Here is a 22,357-nt window from a genome sequence, read left to right on the forward strand (position 1 = left end):
AAACAGTGATTTTATCAAAACCAGCAGGTCAATTCATGAAACATTACTGGAATAACCTCTACTAATCTTGTCTCTACTTTATGCTGCTCCCACGTTAAGTGGCAAAAACCTGGTGACAGATTCCCATTACGACTGCTATAAAGCGGACAAAGGCTATCCAATGTTTTATCGGATAGCACTCGCTCCACTGTTTACTACGGGCAGTATAGACCAGTGATTTTTTTTCTCATGCCGATTCAGCTGCGAGTGGCAGCGTATATTGGATGCAAATCATTCAAGTCTACAAAACATCAGACTGCACTTGGATGACATCCGAGTCCAGTCCAATATAGACAGACAAGGGAGAACATGGAGAAATTAAGTTCTCCGTCTTCTCACCTGTGCTCAGATTCTTGTATGTGAGAGGATCGAATCACAGTAAACTGACACTCGGATCACACTGATCAGAGCTTGAACCGAGTGTCATTATTATAATCGGGCCGATTGTCTTGCATGACAGCTTTTACGGCAGTGTGACCCCATGCCTTAGTTACTCATTCACTTTATATCGTTCCTACATTCTGAAAGGTGATGTGTTGTTCAACTACAATGTATATAATGACATGCTGCTGTATGAAAACTTGTCACAGTCAGAAATGTTATTTACTTGTAGATATAATTTATAAACTACAGTTAAAGTGATTAAATCTGTCTTTGCTGGTTTATTGGAGCAATAATACAAAGAGAAAATTAAAGGGATTGTCCAGTCTAAAACGACAAGTCTGCAGTCACTCCATGTGACTGCAGACTTGTGAATCCTCACATCACACACACAATATCGATATCTAGGTGACAAGTTTCCTTCAATGAGGGAGAAGCTACTTATTTGTAAAACTATTTTTGGAATTCAAAAGTATACATAACTATAATTACCCAGAGATCCTATCAGCAGTGACTGTATTGTGCATTGCTATGTCACCATGAATCAGATATGACAGCACTTAGAAAACTACATTGCATTAAAGAACAATAATGTTCAAATATGAGTAAACTGGTCATTCACTTATTACAAGACTAGTGCTGGACAAGTTAAAAGAAGAATGCATAGAACTTTTTTCCTTGATTTGTCCTTGAATGTTCACCCCCCACCCCCTCCTACCATCTTGCTGATGAGCCTGTGTAATAAGACTGCAGTGCAGGACACAAGCATTGGCGATATCCACCAGTCTCTCCACTATGAAGCTGTTCTCAGTGTCAATGTACACTGTTTCACCATCCACACCTCCAAAGCACTCTGGGATCTGTACATCAACGGCAAGCTGCATGCTGGAAACACAGAAAAAGGAGAGACAATGGATACTCGGAATCTAAAGCTGGGTTCACACATAGCGACAGCGACGTCGCTGTTACGTCACCATTTTCTGTGACGCAACAGCGACCTAGTAAGTCGCTGTTATGATCGCTGCTTAGCTGTCAAACACAGCAGACGCAGCAGCGATCATAACAACACGCGTCGCTGTGGAAGCCATGCTGCACTTGGTAACTAAGGTAAATATCGGGTAACCATTACCCGATATTTACCTTGGTTATCAGCGCACACGCTTAGCGCTGGCTCCCTGCTCTCCTAGCCAGGGTACACATCGGGTTAATTACCCAATGTGTACTCCAGCTATGTGTGCAGGGAGCCCGCGCTAAGCTCTCACGCTGCCAGTGCCGGCTCCCTGCTCGCGTAGCTGGAGTACACATTGGGTAATTAACCCGATGTGTACTCTGGCTAGGAGTGCAGGGAGCTTGCACTGGCAGCGTGAGAGCGGCGGTGCTCGTAAATAATGTAAATATCGGGTAACCAAGGAAAGGGCTTCTTGGTTACCCGATGTTTACCTTGTTTACAGCTTACCGCAGGCTGCCAGACGCAGTCTCCCTGCTCGCTTCAGTTCGTCGCTCTCTCGCTGTCACACACAGCGATGTGTGCTTCACAGCGGGAGAGCGACGAGCAAAAAATGAAGCAGGACATTCAGCAACGACCGGCGACCTCACAGCAGGGGCCAGGTCGTTGCTGGATGTCACACACAGCGACAGCGACGGAACGTTGCTGTCACGTTACAGAAAATGGTGACGTAGCAGCGACGTCGATGTCAACGTCGCTGTGTGTGACACCACCTTAAATGTAAGAGTTCCCAGTCCTACATGTATTCAGGAATGACTGAGAACTACACCTTGCAAATAACAAAAGATTATGATACTATCACAGGTATTGTCTGGTGATTACATTTATTTTTTTAGAAATAGCTCACAATGGGTTAAAAAAAAAAACCCCAAAACAATATTCCTCTCCCCAATCTTCCACTGATCTGTTTTTTGGTCACTAATGATGTCCCAACATGGGGACATGGGACTACTGTAATCGGTCACTAGATTGTATCATAGTTACATTAGAGCTATCCTTCGCAGCTAATTTTCATTTTTGACGGTTTATTTTTCTTCTCCTTCTTCAAAGAGCCATAACATTTTTTATTTTCCCCTCCACTTGGCTGTATGACTGCTTCATTTTAGTGGGACAAGTTGTCATTTTGAATGACGCCATCCATTTTACCATTCAATGCACTGAAAGTTCAGAGGGTGGTGAAATTAGAAAGAAAATGCAATATGGTTTGTTGTCTTGTTTTTACAGCGTACATTCTATTGTAAAAAATACTACGAATCTTGATTTGCCAGGTCAGTACGACATACAGTGATACCAAACTAGTATTAATTCTTTTTTAAGTGGACACAAATGATACAGAAATGTACAAATAGAAGTCATTTTGATTTTTTTGCCATATTGCAAGACCCCCGCTCAGTTTTGTTCTTCCATCGACTTGAGTTTAGGAAAGGATTTTATGTGATGAACCAAAGCTTTATTGATACCACTTTTGGCTAAATTTTGATTTGGTTTTATTGCATTTTTTTAAAGGAATTGTGTGTCCTCCCCCCCCCCCCAAAAAAGAAATAAAATTGCAGTTCTGGGTTTTGATCCTTTTCTTGTTACAACATTTACTGATCAGGTTAATAAATTTAATATATCAGACTTTTGTGATTGTGGCTACACCAAATATTTTTTTTCAATACGGGAAAAAGGGGTTGATTTGGATTTTCTGTCACGCTGAATGCACTTTGGCATGAAAATGATCAAGTACTGCTGCCGGCTGCTTCCATTGCAATTATTGAATGACCTCCCAGAAGTGGAAGTGTGGAGATGCTGCAGGACATGGCACATTTAGGGCACACAGGCTGCTCACATTAGCAATAGAAACATGCAGCCTAGCATTGTCATTTTGAGAAAGAGTTCCTGGGACTCACTGGAGAAATGGCTCCAACCAAATCAATGTAATTCTGAGCTGGCAGTGTACCTAGAAAGAAGACTGAAGAGTTCAGGCTGTTATGATCCAGCACCGCCGATACTGGAAACGGCCTGCTGCGGTTTCTAACCTGCCTGGGTATCGGCCTCGGATTCTGGCATTGCCTCGGGTTGTTCAGCTGGCTGCTTGGGCCTCCGCGTCTAAGTGTGGAGTGCCACCTACTGAGCAAGCACGCCCTGAACTCTCAAGGCCTGATGCTAAGTCCTGTGAGTGCCCCACAGCGCATGTGCAGGCTGAATTGCCAGTGTCGGGTTCAAAATATTGTAATGCCTCTATGGAGCATGCTCAGGCTGTTAGTAATCAATCAGAGACTAAAGGGGGCTTGACACGCAACGTCATATCTAACAATATGTCGTCGGGGTCACGGAATTAGTGACCCACATCCGGCGTCGTTAGCTACATCGTTGCGTGTAACACCTACGAGTGAGTGTTAACGATCAAAAATACTCACCTAATCGTTGACACGTCGTTCATTTTCAAAATCTCGTTGGTTGTTGTGAACTCAGGTTGTTCGTAGTTCCTGGGGCAGCACACATCGCTACATGTGACACCCCGGGAACGATGAACAACAGCTTACCTGCGTCCTCTGGCAACGAGGTAGGCGTGTCGTTAATGCGACTGGTCACCGCCCCTTCCCTTCTATTGGTCGGCCGCTGTGTGACATCGCTGTGACAGCGCACGAGCCTCCCCTTTAACGAAGAGGTTGTTCGCCGCCCACAGCGACGTCGCTAGGAAGGTGAGTGTGACGGGTGTTAGCGATTTGCCCGTGTCGCACAAACGACGGGGGCGGGTGCTTTCACGAGCGACATCGCTATGCGATGTTGCTGCGTGTAAAGCAGCCTTTAGTGTGGAAATCTGCTCACTGGGCATGTGCGGGCAGTTTCTACTCTCTCTGAGGTGATGTCCAGAAAGCATGTCCGTAACGTGGCAGGTCCTGATTGGCTCTCCTTCATCAGCTGGCTCTCCTTAATCAGCTGCCCTGCTTACGTGTCAGTTTCTGATTTGCCGCCGCACGCCCGCCCTCATGACTATACCTTTTGGAAGTAGTCGTTTGACGTCGACAGACCCCTTCGGTTGGGGTGGAGCTAAGGTTATTTGAGACTCCCACCGGCGCACATGGGTGCGCACTTTTCATCACACATTCATTTCATGTTGCCTCAGGGAATGAGGATGTCTGGCAGTCTGCCACTGCTGTACTCTGAGATCAAGGTGTGACCTGAACCTGTGAGAGTAAAGGCCCTATCACACACACAGATAAATCTTTGGCAGATCTGTGGTTGCAGTGAAATCATGGACATATTGTTCCATTTGTACACAGCCACAAACCTGGCACTGATTGTCCACAATTTCACTGCAACCACAGATCTGCCACAGATTTATCTCTGTGTGTGACAGGGCCTTTACTCCATGTGTTTGGCAGGTGCTGTCTGTCCCGTGGCCTGGGTCTGTGAGAGGGTTACTCCACATCTAGACAGGCTGACTAGGCAGGTGCCATGCATACCGTGATCTGGGTCGGCGAGAGGATTACTCGGCGTCTTAGTCAGGTCACTTAGGCAGGCATCTCCAGACACAGTCTGTTGTAAGCACAGCATGTTCAAGGTTGTCATCTGCACATGCTTATACTTTGAGTCATTAATTAGTGTAACCTCTGTGAGATCAACATGGGTAAAGGTACTGTCACACATAACGAGATCGCTAGCGAGATCGCAGCTGAGTCACCGTTTGGTGACGCAGTAGCGATCCCGTTAGCGATCTCGTTATGTGTGACATCTACCAGCGATCAGGCCCCTGCTGTGAGATCGCTAATCGTTGCAGAATGGTCCAGGCCATTTTCTTCAAAGGCGATGTCCTGCTGTGCAGGACACATCGCTGTGTTTGACACTGTGTGACAGGGTCACAGTGACTGCTGAGATCGTTATACAGGTTGCTACTGCGACCTGTATTGTTCCTGCATCGCTGGTAAGATCTGACTGTGTGACATCTCACCTGCGACCTCCCAGCGACTTACCTGCGATCCCTATCAGGTCGCATCGTTTTCGGGATCGCTGGTAAGTCGTTGTGTGTGACTGGGCCTTTACAGCGACTCATTTTATACTCCTGTGTGACATAAACACAGGCTAGTAGGGGTTTATTTGTATTCATCTATAAGCTGTTGTGTGTCCGCTTTGTCCTCTCACCTACTAGCAGTGGTATAACAACTCTGCACAGTGGACCCCGGGTTGCGATTGAATCTATTATATTACCATTCAATCCGTCAGCCCCACAACACAGGCTACTATAGATTATACTACCCCACACCTTAGTTCCAGGAGGACCAGTATATTTCCTTGTGAATGGTTCTTCATGGCTTTGTCCATGTAGTCTACAGACCAATCTCAAGCTTTCACTGCGTCCAAGACAAAAGCGGAACTAATCGCTAAAGAGGAGCAACCTCTTATCCAGCCTCCATTGCTTTATTCAAGCATCCATTGCTGAATTATAGCCACTGGATTTCCATCTGGACACCACGTGGGAAACACCATGAAGAGGTCTTCACGTGGTAATGTCACACTGGTCCTACTCCCGGGAATATGGTATGGGAGGCCATAACGTACAGTATCCAGACCCTCTAGTCTTCATTCCAGGTACACTAACAGCTCAGCTTTACATTGATTTGGTTGTGGAACCAGTAATACAGCCATTTCTCCAAACTGACACAGGAACCAATTTTCAACATGCTAATGCCAGGTCACATGTTGCTTGTGCTTCTGTGAGCAGCCTGCAGGGCCTAATCATGGTACAATGGTCTGCAGCCTCTATGGGCTTGTCTCCATTGAGCACATCATGGATGTCATTTGATGTCTATTGCAAAGGGAGCTGCCAGAAGATGATTTACAGTACAGACCAAAAGTTTGGACACACCTTCTCATCTCTAGAACAACGGTTAAGAGGAAACTTTGTGCAGAAGGCCTTCATGGTAAAATAGCTGCTAGGAAACCACTGCTAATCACAGGTAACAAGCAGAAGAGACTTGTTTGGGCTAAAGAACACAAGGAATGGACATTAGACTAGTGGAAATCTGTGCTTTGGTCTGATGAGTCCAAATTTGAGATCTTTGGATCCAACCACCGTGTCTTTGTAGAAAAGGTGAATGGATGGACTCTACATGGCTGGTTCCCACCGTGAAGCAAGGAGGAGGAGGTGTGATAGTGTGGGGGTGCTTTGCTGGTGACACTGTTGGGGATTTATTCAAAATTGAAGGCATACAGAACCAGCATGCCTACCACAGCATCTTGCAGCGTGTGCTATTCCATCCGGTTTGCGTTTAGTCGGACCATCATTTATTTTTCAACAGGAAAATGACCCCAAACACACCTCCAGGCTGTGTAAGGGCTATTTGATCAAGAGGGAGAGTGATGGAGTGCTATGCCAGATGACCTGGTCTCCACAGTCACCAGACCTGAACCCAATCGAGATGCTTTTGGGGTGAGCTGGACCGCAGAGTGAAGGCAAAAGGGCCAACAAGTGCTAAGCATCTCTGGGAACTCCTTCAAGACTGTTGGAAAACCATTTCCGGTGACTACCTCTTGAAGCTCATCAATAGAATGCCAAGAGTGTGCAAAGTAGTAATGAAAGCAAAAGGTGGCTACTTTGAAGAACCTAGAATATAAGACATATTTTCAGTTGTTTCACACTTTTTCAAGTATTTCATTCCACATGTGTTAATTCATAGTTTTGATTCCTTCAATGTGAATCTACAATTTTGAGAGTCCTGAAAATAAAGAAAACTCTTTGAATGAGGTGTGTCCAAACTTTTGGTCTGTACGGTATGTTTAATCTTATTGATAGTATAACAAAGTGTTTAAGTGTGAGGATATCTAGTCTATCATTGGGGGAGGCATACAGACTGTCACACCTGTACATTATTCACCAAGTATATCACACTCCTAGATTCCTGTTTGATATTGGAGTTAGAACTGACCCCTTCTGCCCGCGATGCAAAATATGTTCCGCAGATCTATTACATATGATGTGGTCAGGTCCTGATATTGAACATTACTGGAGAGAGGTGACAGAAATAATCGATAGAGTATACACGATAGAGACGAGCTTAACTCCCCCTTACACTTGTATGTATTCTGGGATATGTGGAGGATTTACCTTTGGAGCAGGGCAAAGTGGCCGTATCTAGACTATTATATATTGCCAGGAAACTAATCGCTCAACACTGGATCTCGGACCACAGTCCTACAATATCTGAATATGTCAAAAAAGTTAATTGGGTGATAAATGTGGAGAAAAGTATATACCGGAAAAGAAATGGCATCATCAAATTTGAAAAAATATGGGCACGATGGATAGACGGGTCAGGGTTGGCTTCGAGGGAACCGATTAGGTTTAGATTGGGCTTAAGGCTACTTTACACACTGCGATATCGGTCCCGATATCGCTAGTGTGGGTACCCGCCCCCATCTGTTGCGCGACACGGGCAAATCGCTGCCCGTGTCGCACAACAGCCGTCACACATACATACCTGTCCGGCGACGTCGCTGTGACGGGCGAACCGCCTCCTTTCTAAGGGGGCGGTCCGTGCGGCGTCACAGCGACGTCACTGAACCACCGCCCAATAGCAGCGGAGGGGCGGAGCTGAGCGGGACGTAACATCCCGCCCACCTCCTTCCTTCCTCATAGCGGCCGGGAGGCAGGTAAGGGGAGCTTCCTCGTTCCTGCGGTGTCACACGGAGCGATGTGTGCTGCCGCAGGAACGAGGAACAACCTCGTTACTGCTGCAGTAACGAGATTTGAGAATGGACCCCCATGTCGCCGATTAGCGATTTTGCACGTTTTTGCAACGATGCAAAATCGCTTATCGGTGTCACACGCAACGGCATCGCTAATGCGGCCGAATGTGCGTCACGAATTCCGTGACCCCAACGACTCCGCATTAGCGATGTCGCAGCGTGTAAAGCCCGCTTTACTCTTGATAACAAAGGGAAAAGGGTGAGAAATTTCTGCAGAACTTATCTATAATGATGACGGAGGTTTGGGGAGAAGAGAGTAGCATGGGAACAGGTTAAGGTGGCTTTACACACTGCAACATCGCAAACGACATCGCTGTAACGTCACCGGTTTTGTGACGTTATAGCGACCTCCCCAGCGACATTGCAGTGTGTGAAACACATCAGCGACCTGGCCTCTGCTGTGAAGTTGCTGATCTCTACAAATCGTTCAGGACCATTCTTTGGTCCTTTGTTTCCCGCTGTGCAGCAAAGTCTCAGTGTGTAAAGGGGACTTTACAGCGACTTCGTTAGCGACTTCCCTTTCAAAAAGCTGCTTTAGGCCTGCAACACACATCCGTTTAAACGTGCGTGTTTGGTTCGTTTCCGTACATACCGGACATACGACCAAACGTGCACATATGTTTTTTTATGTTTAAAGGCACACGTGCGTGTTATTTGATCTTCCGAGAAATGTCCGTGTGTGATGCAAAATGTCGGTACTACATGTCGGAAGACAGAGTAGCGGGATGAGAATGAACTCGGGTGAACTTCACCTGACTTCATTGTCATGCCGCAGCTCTGTTTGTGTGCCGTGTACTGATTAGCCGTCACCTGTGAAGGATTCACCGGTGAGCTCTAATCCCCTGAGTGACTGAAGTGTCCCTCCTCTCTCATACTCACCGATCCCCGATCACCGGCGCTGCACGGCGTTCACAATTGAAAAAGCCGCCCGCTCATTAAACAATCTCGCATTCCCTGCTTTCCCCGCCCACCGGCGCCTTTGATTGGTTGCAGTGAGACACGCCCCCACGCTGAGTGACAAGTGTCTCACTGCACCCAATCACAGCAGCCAGTGGGCGTGTCACTATGGAGTATAGAAATAAATAAATAAATAATTAAAAAAAACGGCGTGCGGTTCCCCCCAAATTTAATACCAGCCAGATAAAGCCATACGGCTGAAGGCTGGTATTCTCAGGATGGGGAGCTCCACGTAATGGGGAACCCCCCAGCCTAACAATATCAGTCAGCAGCCGCCCAGAATGGCCGCATACATTAGATGCGACTGTTCTGGGACAGTACCCGGCTCTTCCCGATTTGCCCTGGTGCGTTGGCAAATCGGGGTAATAAGGAGTTATTGTAAGCCCATAGCTGCCAATAAGTCCTAGATTAGTCATGTCAGGCGTCTCCCGGAGAAACCTTCCATGATTAATCTGTAAATTACAGTAAATAAACAGACACAACTGAAAAATCCTTTATTAGAAATAAAAAACACAAACACATTCCCTGGTTCACCACTTTAATCAGCCCCAAAAAGCCCTCCATGTCCGGCGGAATCCAGGATGGTCCAGCGTCGCATCCAGCTCTGCTGCATGGAGGTGACCGGAGCGGCGGTGTCGTCAGCAGCTTCGGTCACCTCCATGCAGCAGAGCTGGAAGCGACGCTGGACCATCCTGGATTACGCCGGGCATGGAGGGCTTTTTGGGGCTGATTAAAGTGGTGAACCAGGGAACGTGTTTGTGTTTTTTATTTCTAATAAAGGATTTTTCAGTTGTGTCTGTTTATTTACTGTAATTTACAGATTAATCATGGAAGGTATCTCGGGGAGACGCCTGACATGATTAATCTAGGACTTATTGGCAGCTATGGGCTGCCAATAACTCCTTATTACCCCGATTTGCCAACGCATCAGGGCAAATCGGGAAGAGCTGGGTACTGTCCCAGAACATTCGCATCTAATGTATGCGGCCATTCTGGGCGGCTGCTGACTGATATGGGGAGCCCCCCAGCCTAACAATAACGTGGAGCTCCCCATCCTGAGAATACCAGCCTTCAGCCGTATGGCTTTATCTGGCTGGTATTAAATTTGGGGGGAACCGCACGCCGTTTTTTTTAATTATTTATTTATTTCTATACTCCATAGTGACACGCCCACCGGCTGCTGTGATTGGGTGCAGTGAGACACCTGTCACTCAGCGTGGGGGCGTGTCTCACTGCAACCAATCATAGGCGCCGGTGGGCGGGGAAAGCAGGGAATACGAGATTGTTTAATGAGCGGCCGGCTTTTTCATATTAGAAAAAGCCGCCGGAGCAGTGTGAACGCCGTGCAGCGCCGGTGATCGGTGAGTATGAGAGAGGCGGGGACACTTCAGTCACTCGGGGGATTAGCGGTCACCGGTGAATCCTTCACAGGTGACCGCTAATCAGTACACGGCACACAGACAGAGCCGCGGCATGACAATGAAGTCGGGTGAAGTTCACCCGAGTTCATTCTCATCGCGCTACTCTGTCTGCTGTCTGCCGACAGTTTTCACGGTGGTTTTCACGGTGGTTTTCACGGATGTGTGTTTTAGGTCTGACAACGTCCCCAATGACTAGCTAGGTCGTTCTGCAGGTCCGGATCGCTGTTGCGTCGTTGGCCAGGTCTGCCTGTTTGACAGCTCACCAGAGACTTTGTAGCGATCCCGGCCAGGTTGGGATCGCTGGTGGGATCGCTAGAAAGTCTCAGTGTGTAAAGGGGCCTTTAGATTCTTCATCAAAAATGACATTTAAATGTGTACAGTGCCAAACAAAGCAAAAACTCAAAGGAAAACAAAAGTCTAATTGGATTAATTGATAAATGTAATAATGGTACTTAAGAACTTGTGTCTAAGGGGTGCTTCACACACAGCGAGCTCGCTGCCGAGATCGCTGCTGAGTCACGCTTTTTGTGACGCAGCAGTGACCTCATTAGCGATCTCGCTGTGTGTGACAATGAGCAGCGATCTGGCCCCTGCTGCGAGATCGCTGCTCGTTACACACAGCCCTGGTTCGTTTTCTTCAAAGCCGCTCTCCCGCTGTGACACACAGATCGCTGTGTGTGACAGCGAGAGAGCGACAGATGAAGCGAGCAGGAGCCGGCATCTGACAGCTGAGGTAAGCTGTATCCAAGATAAACATCGGGTAACCAAGGTGGTTACCCGATATTTACCTTAGTTACGAGCCTCTGCAGCTCTCACGCTGCCTGTGCTGCCGGCTCCGGCTCTCTGCACATGTAGCTGCTGTACACATCGGGTTAATTAACCCGATGTGTACAGCAGCTAGGAGAGCAAGGAGCCAGCGCTAAGCAGTGTGCGCGGCTCCCTGCTCTCTGAACATGTAGCTGCATTACACATCGGGTTAATTAACCCGATGTGTACTGTAGCTATGGTAGGAGAGCAAGGAGCCAGCGCTCAGTGTGCGCGGCTCCCTGCTCCCTGCACACACAGCTGTGCGCTGGTAACTAATGTAAACATCGGGTAACCATACCCGATGTTTACCTTAGTTACCAGTCTCCGCAGCTTCCAGACGGCAGCTCCGTGCAAGCGCAGCGTCGCTTGCACGTCGCTGCTGGCTGGGGGCTGTTCACTGGTCGCTGGTGAGATCTGCCTGTTTGACAGCTCACCAGCGACCATGTAGCGATGCAGCAGCGATCCTGACCAGGTCAGATCGCTGGTCGGATCGCTGCTGCATCGCTAAGTGTGAAGGTACCCTAGGAATGTGTGGAGCTGCAGATTTGACATTATCTCTCCTTTCTACAGGACTGTTTAATGTTTGTTGTGGAGGGTAGGGTTGGGAGGGGGGTAGAGGCTGGGTAGCCTCCAATGTTTATTTGGTTGCAACTTGTAAAACTTTAATAAAAACATTTAATTAAAAAAAAAGTGTGAGGATATCTGGGAGTGTCGCTGATACTCAATACTGAATCATTTTGTTTACATTTTTCATTATTTGTATATCATCAACATTTCTATTGATTCTGTGATTTCCATAAACTCGACTTTTCTGTTGCCATTTCAATATTGCGGAGAGTGTTTACACACATACAGTATATTCGCCTTACAGTAAATTAATTGGGGGAGATTTACTAATAAAAATGTCTCAGATTGAGAGTGAATTCTAGCTTACAGATCATGTGCCACATTTATTAATGGTTTTAAATATTGTTGATCCTCACTAGTCACTTATAGAAAGTGTCTAGGTAAAGGGGTGCGTTTATGAAATACGCCAAATTTAATACATATATGCACTTTTTTTTGGCCTAGAATACACTAGATTTCAAACATTTTATGAGACCCTGAGAAAAATTTGGTGTGTTTCATTACTTTGTAGTCTTAAGGCCGCTTTACACGCTTTGACATCGCTAGCAATTGCTAGCGATGTCGCGTGCGATAGCACCCACCCCCGTCGCACATACGATATGTGGTGATCGCTGCCGTAGCGAACATTATCGCTACGGCAGCGTCACACGCACATACCTGCTCGGCGACGTCGCTGTGACCAGCGAACCGCCTCTTTTCTATGGGGGCGGTTCGTTCAGCGTCACAGTGACGTCACAGCAATGTCACTAAGCGGCCGCCCAATAGAAAAGGAGGGGCGGTGATGAGCGGCTGGAATATGCCGCCCACCTCCTTCCTTCCTCCTTTTCCGGTGGACGCAGGTAAGGTGAGGTTCCTCGTTCCTGCGGTGTCACACATAGCGATGTGTGCTGCCGCAGGAACGACAAACAACATCGTCACTGCAGCAGCAACGATATTTGGGAAGAGGGGGGCATGTCACCGATGAGCGATTTTGGACGTTTTTGCAACGATTCAAAATCGCTCATAGGTGTCACACACAATGACATCGCTAAAGCGGCCGGATGTGCATCACAAATTCCGTGACCCCAACGAGATCGCTTTAGCGATATCGTAGCGTGTAAAGCCACCTTAAGGCTAGGTTCGCACACTGCGTCTTTTTGACGCTGCGTTTTTGTGCGTTTTTGGCCTCTAAAAACGCACAAAAACGCACCTGCATCGAAAAAACGCATAAAAAAAGCATGCATTTTTTCCGCGATTTGGTGCGTTTTTTGGCTGCGTTTTGCTGCGTTTTTGATCTCTGCGTTTTGCTGCGTTTTTCAAATGCATTGCATGGGGGGAAAGCGCAGAAAAACGCAGGAAAGAACTGACATATCCATTTTTTTTTTAACTCAAAAACGCAGGTAAAAAAAAAACGTGTGTGGACAGCAAAAATGAAAACGCATAAACTTTGCTGGGGAAGCAAAGTCCTGCAGTTTTGAGGCCAAAAACGCACCCGAAAAATGCGCAAAAACGCCGCGAAAAACGCACTGTGCGCACATAGCCTAAGTTTACACTAACTAAAAATTACACAGGATTAGTAGATCTGGCCTAGAGATCTACACAGTGATTTCAGAAGTTCTCATGAGATCATTTCAACAGACAGAAATCAAAATAAACAAATGTTATCAGTATGCCTCAGTGGTGCAGCCTCATGCCTTGGGCCTCAAACCTCAAAAGGACCTATCTTATTATGGAACCTTTTAAGACAACAAGTTTAACCCCTTCACCCCGTGGTGTTTTTCCAGTTTTTTTTTTCTCCTTCCTCCAAGAGCCGTAACTTTTTTATTTTTTTCGTCAATCTTGCCATATAAGGGCTTGTTTTTTGCGGGACAAGTTGTACTTTTAAATTAAACCATAAGTTTTACCATATAGTGTACTGGAAAACAACAAAAGAATTGCAAGTGTGGAAAAACTGCAAAAAAAACCCTGCGATCGCACAATAGATTTTGGGATATTTTATTCACCATGTTCACTATATGATAAAACTGATGTGTTGATGTGATGTCTCAGGTCGGTGCAAGTTTGTAGACCGTAAACATGTATAGGTTTACTTTTATCTAAGGGGTTAAAAAAAATTCACAAGATTGTCCAAAAAAAGTGGAGCACTTTTTGCGCCATTTTCCGAAACCCGTAGCATTCTCATTTTTCGGGATCTATGGCTCAGTGACAGCTTATTTTTTGTGTCTTGAGCTGACGTTTTAAATAGTACCATTTTTGCAAAGATGCAACATTTTGATCGCCTGTTATTGCATTTTGCGCAAAATTTGCGGCAACCAAAAAAACGTAATTTTGGCGTTTGGAATTTTTTTGCCACTACGCCGTTTACCGATCAGATTAATTGATTTTATATTTTGATAGATTGTGCGTTTCTGAACGCGGAGATACCAAATACGTGTATATTTTTTATTTTTTTAACCCTTTAATTTTCAATGGGCCGAATGGGGGGTGATTTGAACTTTTACGTTTTGTTAAAACTTTCTTTTTTAAGTTTTTTTTTTTATTTTACTAGCCCCCTTAAGAGACTATAACAATCAGCAGTCTGATCGCTCTTCCATTTCTCTAGATCACAGCTACACAGCTGAGATCTGGAGAAAAGCTGCTTTACTCTCACACACGGTAGTCTGCCAGCAGTGAGAGAAAGTGACTCATGATAGCTACAGGAGTCATTACATGACCCTGTGCTACCATGACAACCACTGGAAGTCACGTGATCACATCACGTGACTTCTGATGGTGCTAGGTAAGTTATGTTTATGGCGGCGCGTTGATACATCTCGCTGTCAGATTTTGACAGCAAGATGTAAGGGGTTAATAGGCATGGGTGGAATGCGATTCCACTCACACCTGGGAGACACACATCAGCTGTTGAAATCAGCTGATATGTACGCGGATCGCTGTGGACTGCCCACGGCAGGCAGCGGTGATTAACCTCACACGATCCATGACGTACCCAGTATGTCATGTGTCCTGAAGAGGATAATTGTCTTTACATTCTTCTGTAAGGTCTCTTAAGGAGGACATGTCGAGAAGCCAAAAGTGGACAGTTTGTGTTACTATTTTACTACTGCTTCCTCCCCGAGTACTCAGTTTTGGGTTGTTGTTTTTTTTTTAAATCTGCCATACAGTCACAAAAATATTTTATGTTTTTTACCAAGAGGGCGGTGCTCACAGAGCAGCCTAAAGACACGCCCCCAGAGAATCCTGTGAGCCACACCCGCTTGGAATACTATGAAAAGTTGCACTAAATAATAAATCTCAAATCTGTGGAACTGTATGAGAAATTAAAAACTTAAAAACAGAATACTTGGGAACAGCGGAAATAATTAGTTCTTTAAGAGAAAAATACTGAATTATACAATTTTCATTCCACTCACCATAACTGTGTTTTCCCTATACCAGGAGGCCCACAAATTTCGGTGACTTTAGTCAATGGCACACCACCTCCAAGAATGTCATCTAAGGCTGAGCAGAATGTTATAATGGACGCTTGAGTTTGCTCCTGTTCTAGTAACTCCAAAGCCGTATGTTTCAGGGATGTAGATTTGTCTCTTTCATTCTCTCTCCTCAAAATCTGCAGGACTTTCACAGCATTGTCCTCAGATAATCCAGCCTCTGTAGCAATGAAAAGACATGATTATCAAATATCCTCATACAGTTATTAAAGGGAATCTGTCAGCAAATGTTTGCAATGTAATCTCAGGACAGCAAAAGAAGGGGTTAAAACACAGATTTCAGGAATGTGTCACTTATCAGGCTCTGTGCTGTTGTTTACTTACTATGATTGTTTAATCACCAGGACCTTATCACTGCCCAGACTACAGTGCATGTGAGCCCTGACCCAACCAAGACCCCAGCACTAATAAGCAACTCCCTGTCAATAGACAATGTACATAGAAAACTGTGGTGTGGTTAGCTTTCTGAGCTCTGCTACATCTAAGAACTCTGATTTTGTCACAACTGCTGCACCTAGCAGCTCACTGTCAATAGACAATGAACACTGAGAGCCGTATGTGGACGGAGTTAGCTTTCTGAGCTCTAATACATTTAAGAACTCTGATTCTGTCACAACTATTACACCCAGCAGCTCACTGTCAATAGACACTGTACACAGAGAGCCTGGTGTGGACGGGTTAGCTTTCTGAGCTCTGCCACATCTAAGAACTCTGATCGTGTCACAACTGCTACACCCAGTAAACTAAGTGACACACTGTTGGAATCAGAGTCTCTTTTCTGATTTCCTTTAAAATAGATATGGAGCTGAGAATAGCACAAGTATGTAAACAATGTTAATTAAAGAAATTGGCCACTACTCTTCAAAATTAATATCTGATCAGTGGGGGTGCGACATCAGGTACCTCCGCCGATCAATTATTACCAATGCCAGGTGAAAGTTCTCAGATGCTGCCCGAACATAGCAGTAAGTCACAACTATAGTGGCCACAGCTGGGTGCTACAAATCCACCCCCTATTCATTTGAATGGTGGTGGATCTGCAGTGCCTGTCCACAGCCACTATAGAGGTAATGGGGCTGCTGTCTCCGGGCAGCATCCAAGAATTCCACTTTACAATAAGGAAACATATGGGTCCTGATTCACCAAAGTGTTTATGCCAAAAAACTGTAGAAGGTAGATTTGTAACCAAAAAATCTGCGGCTGAAATTCCATCCATATGGCAGAACGAGGGTGTTCTGCAGCAAGTGCATGGATTTCTTCTGCAAGGCCTATTCCGATGAATGTGAAAAAAGCAAAACTCAAAGCTGGGTTCTGACATGAACACAACCTGTTTGGTGCCCCTGAGGTGCCAACTTAGCAGAAATCTCTCACAAGTGACCACCTTTTAGAAATTATACCCCTCGAATAATTAATTTAGGGGTGTAGGATTCAAAACCTGGAAGATAAAGAAACAAGACAGTACAAGAATAAATGCCTTTGAAATGTGGTGCTGGAGAAGGATGTTATCGGCACCATAGATGGCAGGAAGAACAAACTAAGGCCTTGTGCGCACTAGGCGTTTTTGCTGCGTTTTTAGCGGTGTTTTTTACCGCGTTTTTGTGCTGAAAACGCAGTGACATTGCTTCCCCAGCAATGTCTATGGGTTTTCATAAGTGCTGTCCGCACATAGCGTTTTTTTGTAGCTGCGTTTTTGTGGTGACCACAAAAACGCAGCATGTCAATTATTTCTGCGTTTTTCACTGCGTTTTTCATCCATTGAGTTCAATGAGATGTTCAAAAACGCAATGAAAAACGCATATAGCTGCGTTTCTATGACTAAAAACGCAGCTATAAACGCAAGGGGTGGGTACTAAAGTGAAGTGTACAGGAAGAGAATTCCTTCTGTTGGTAAACACAGAAGCATGAATCCTCCCGGTACCGTCACCGCTGCGTCCACCTCCAGTCCTGTGCATGTCAGCTCCCGTGCGGCGCCATGTCTGGGTGGGAGGTGGAGGCAGCGGCGAAAACAAAAGTAAACAGTAGAAAAAAAAAATGTCATACTCACCTGTCTGCAGGGTCCCGGTGCCATGTCCGCTCCCAGCTCCTGTCCCGGTACCGCCGCTCCAGCTGTGTGCTCTCAGGCACGTACGAAGCCTGCAGGACCTGGCGATGGATCACCTGATGCAGTCACCTGACGCATCAGCTGATCGTAATTCTCGCGGTGTCGCCGGCTTTTTAGCGCCCGGCCGGCTTAACTTATCAGCTTATCCTGCTGTCAGGGAGACTTCATCCCTGATTACCGGCAGCTCCTGCAGCGATGGGACGGGATCAGACTCCGCTCCACGAGCTGCCGGTAATCAGCACGGACGTGACTCAGTATTTTTTTTTTTTCTACTGATGCATCAGCTGATTGTATAATCGGCTTTTATACAATCAGCTGATGTGTGATGTGATTCACGTCCTTGATCCTGACACATCATCTGATCGGTATGCCTTCCAGCAAACCGATCAGATGATATTGGATCCGGATTGGGCGGCGCGGGACCCTTGACCCAGGATTACTGCGGAGGGGGGTTCTTTATTTCAATAAAGATGGAGTCACTAATTGTGTTGTGTTTTATTTCTAATAAAAATATTTTTCTGTGTGTTGTGTTTTTTTTTTATCTTTACTAGAAATTCATGGTGGCCATGTCTAATATTGGCGTGACACCATGAATTTCGGGCTTAGGGCCAGCTGACAATATACAGCTAGCCCTAACCCCATTATTATCCAGTGAGCCACCCATCACCAGGGCAGCTGGAAGAGTTGGATACAGCGCCAGAAGATGGCGCTTCTATGAAAGCGCCATTTTCTGGGGCGGCTGTGGACTGCAATTCGCAGCGGGGGTGCGCAGAAAGCATGGGCACCCTGCACTGTGGATTCCAATCCCCAGCTGCCTAGTTGTACCTGGCTGGACTCAAAAATTGGGCGAAGCCCACGTCATTTTTTTTTAATTATTTCATGAAATTCATGAAATAAAAAAAAAAAAAAAAAAAAAAGGGCTTCCCTATATTTTTGGTTCCCATCCGGGTACAAATAGGCAGCTGGGGATTGGAGGCAGCCCGTACCTGCCTGCTGTACCTGGCTAGCATACAAAAATATAGCGAAGCCCATGTCATGTTTTTTTTTTTTTTGGGGCAAAAAACTCCATACAGTCCTGGATGGAGGATGCTGAGCCTTGTAGTTCTGCAGCTTTTTTTTCATCAACAATCTTTAATGGCATTTGTTCACTGATTAAAAACGCAGCAAAAAACGCACCAAAACGCAATAAAAACTCACGCGTTTTTTTGCCGCGGGTGCGTTTAAGACAAAAACGCACATAAAAATGCAGCGTGAAAAAAACGCATAGTGCGCACATACCCTTAGGCTACTTTCACACTTGTGTTATTTTGCATCCGTCACAATCAGTTGTGTGTCTGATACAATGGATGCGTTGCAGATAGTGGCACAACTGATGTGACTGATGCTGCAAAACAATGATCCATTGTTTTTTTTACTGTTTTACCGGCGGCAGGCTATTGTGAACGATCAGCTGATCACCCGGTGGGTGATTTTCTACAAATATGTTGCTTTACCTTATTTTTTTTTTCCTTTTCACGAATGTCAAAGTAGACGATGGATCCGCACAATTTGTTACCCAATGTTTCCTAAATGTGGCAATATCCCATTCAGTGCTGGCCAAAAGTATTGGCACCCCTGCAATTCTGTCAGATAATACTCACTTTCTTCTTGAAAATGATTGCAATCACAAATTCTTTGGTATTATTATCTTCATTTAATTTGTCTTCAATGAAAAAAAAAAAATTTCGTCATAAAGCCAAATTGGATATAATTCCACACCAAACATAAAAAAGGGGGTGGACAAAAGTATTGGCACTGTTTGAAAAATCATGTGATGCTTCTCTAATTTGTGTAATTAACAGCACCTGTAACTTACCTGTGGCACCTAACAGGTGTTGGCAATAACTAAATCACACTTGCAGCCAGTTGACATGGATTAAAGTTGACTCAACCTCTGTCCTGTGTCCTTGTGTGTACCACATTGAGCATGGAGAAAAGAAAGACCAAAGAACTGTCTGAGGACTTGAGAATCCAAATTGTGAGGAAGCATGAGCAATCTCAAGGCTACAAGTCCATCTCCAAAGACCTGGAAGTTCCTGTGTCTACGGTGCGCAGTGTCATCAAGAAGTTTAAAGCCCATGGCACTGTGGCTAACCTCCCTAGATGTGGAAGGGAAAGAAAAATTGACGAGAGATTTCAACGCAAGATTGTGCGGATGGTGGATAAAGAACCTCAACTAACATCCAAACAAGTTCAAGCTGCCCTGCAGTCCAAGGGTACAACAGTGTCAACCTGTACTATCCGTCGGCGTCTGAATGAAAAGGGACTGTATGGTAGGACACCCAGGAAGACCCCACTTCTTACCCCGAGACATAAAAAAGCCAGGCTGGAGTTTGCCAAAACTTACCTGAGAAAGCCTAAAACGTTTTGGAAGAATGTTCTCTGGTCAGATGAGACAAAAGTAGAGCTTTTTGGGAAAAGCCATCACCATAGAGTTTACAGGAGAAAAAAAAGAAGAGGCATTCAAAGAAAAGAACACGGTCCCTTCAAGGCACCCTTCAAATCTCAGGGACCTGGAGCAGTTTGCCAAAGGAGAATGGTCTAAAATTCCAGCAGAGCATTGTAAGAAACTCATTAATGGTTACCGGAAGCGGTTGTTTGCAGTTATTTTGGCTAAAGGTTGTGCAACCAAGTATTGGGCTAAGGGTGCCAATACTTTTGTCTGGCCCATTTTTGGAGTTTTGTGTGAAATGATCAATGATTTGATTTTTGTTTCATTCTCTTTTGTGTTTTTTCATTGCAAACAAAATAAATGAAGATAATACCAAAGAATTTGTGATTGCAATCATTTTCAAGAAGAAACTGAGTATTATCTGACAGAATTGCAGGGGTGCCAATACTTTTGGCCAGCACTGTATGTGGTCACAAAAAGCTCCTTATGGAAACTAAAGCCTTCAAGCAATTCATCTTGTGGTGTGGTGAGCATGTTTACCCCACAGGAGCTTCACAAAATGTCATATAAGTTGGCTGCGAAATTGAATTATTTTTTTTCCACTAAAATATTTCCGATTAACCCTTTTTCTGCAGGTTAATAGCATTTAGGGACATGACAGGTTCCTTTTAAATCAGTCATCAATATAAGATTGGTGGAGGTCCAAACAGAACTGGATAGAGTTGCAGTATCATCCTCTGTACAATCCGACTAGCGGTCGATTAAAGGGAACCTGTCAGGTGCAATATGCACCCAGAGCCACGAGCAGTTCTGGGTGCATATTACTAATCCCTGCCTAACAGTCCCTGTATACACTAGCATAGATAAAGGGATCTTTAGAAAAAGTATTTTTAAAGATCTTATATTGTTGGGCGTTAGTTCCCCTGGCTAGTCGGCTCCATTAGCATGTTAGTACATCCCTGTGGGCGTGCTAACATGCTACTGAATGTGCAGCGTCAGAGGATGATCCCGAACTCACCTCTCTGCTGCCATCACTCTGGATTTCTGCTCAGTGCACATGACCCCGGAGTTTGGGTCATGTGCACTATGAAGCCAGGTGTACGCGTCCTGGCTTCAAACTGAAATAGTGCGCATGACCGAAACTCCGGTATCATGCACACTGAGCCAAAATCCAGCGTCGGGCGGTGATGGCAGCGGAGAGGTGAGTGAGATCATCTTTTGATGCTGCGTATTCATTAGCATGTTAGCACGCCCACAAGGGCAAACAGGGGTGTACTAACATGCTAGTGGACCCGAGTAGCCAGGGCAAACAACGGCCAGGGGACTAGTCCCCTCACTCATTAGCATGCAGTAAAAGATCTTTAGAAATCCTTTTTCTAAAGATCTCTTTGTTTGCTAGTGTATACAGGGACGGTTAGGCAGTGAATAGCTACTTTCACAGTTTGTTTTTTTGGCGTCAGTCACAATCTGTTTTGTGAGTCATGGGACGGATGTGTGGCACTCTGTCGTAAGGCTACTTTCACACTTGCGTTGTTTTGCATCCGTCACAATCAGTTGTGTGACTGATGTGACGGATGCGTTGGAGATTGTGGTACAACTGATGGGATGGATCCGTTAAAAAAACTGATCCGCTCTAGCAGTTTGTATCAGAATCCAGCATTTTTGACAGTGCGGTCCCACTCGGCTCTGCTACATCCCCATAGAGCATGGCTAGCTGCCAGATAGAGCCGCGCGATCAGAATGAACTTCACCCGACTTTGCTGTGCTCTGTGCTGTGGCATAATTTGCGATCACCGGTGAAGGAATCCCCAGTGACCGCAAATCCTCTGAGTGACTGAAGTGAGCCACGCGATCAGCGGTGCCGTCACTCAGGTTACCTGCGGCCAGCTGGAGTCCTCCACCCGAGACCGCAAATCACCTGAGTGAGGGCACCGTTGATCGCACGGCTCACTTCAGTCACTCAGGCGACTTGCTGTCACAGATGGAGGATCCAGCATTGGCTGTGGGTAACCTGAGTGACGTCACCGCTGACAGCGCGACTCACTCTGTGCTCACAGCGAGCGGCGGTGTTCTACGGCCGCTCCTGTCCAGCTTCTGATGTAGCAAAGCTGAAAGAATCGTGTGACCTTGTGTGGATTACGCCGGACCTGGAGGGGTGTTTGGGGATTTTAATAAAGTGGTCAAAGAGGGTGTTTTTATGTCTTTTATTTAAAAAAAAAGGATTTTTCGGTGTTTGTGTTTATTTTCTTTAACTTACAGGTTAATCATGGGGGTGTCTCATAGATGCCTGCCATGATTAACCTAGGACTTAGTGGCAGCTATGGGCTGCTGCCATTAACTCCTTATTACCCCGATTGCCACCGCACCAGGGCAATTCGGAATGAG

General features: G+C 45.7%; 2 protein-coding genes across 3 annotated transcripts in view; one reads left to right on the plus strand and one right to left on the minus strand.

Annotated features, from left to right (window-relative positions):
• TEX14 (testis expressed 14, intercellular bridge forming factor) overlaps positions 1 to 22,357 on the plus strand; it is a 304,889-nt gene that overhangs the window by 170,220 nt on the left and 112,312 nt on the right. The window lies entirely within an intron of this gene.
• The window catches only part of RAD51C (RAD51 paralog C), a 114,764-nt gene that overhangs the window by 86,962 nt on the left and 5,445 nt on the right, over positions 1 to 22,357 (minus strand). For both annotated transcript variants that reach the window (XM_075336302.1, XM_075336301.1), the window contains exons 2-3: positions 15,363 to 15,600; positions 1,139 to 1,305 (exon numbers count right to left, since the gene is read on the minus strand). In XM_075336302.1, coding sequence (XP_075192417.1) covers positions 1,139 to 1,305; positions 15,363 to 15,600 — 405 coding nt within the window. The remainder of the gene's footprint in view (positions 1 to 1,138; positions 1,306 to 15,362; positions 15,601 to 22,357) is intronic.

This window comes from Anomaloglossus baeobatrachus, chromosome 2 (genome assembly GCF_048569485.1).
Source record: "Anomaloglossus baeobatrachus isolate aAnoBae1 chromosome 2, aAnoBae1.hap1, whole genome shotgun sequence".
Taxonomy (NCBI): domain Eukaryota; kingdom Metazoa; phylum Chordata; class Amphibia; order Anura; family Aromobatidae; genus Anomaloglossus; species Anomaloglossus baeobatrachus.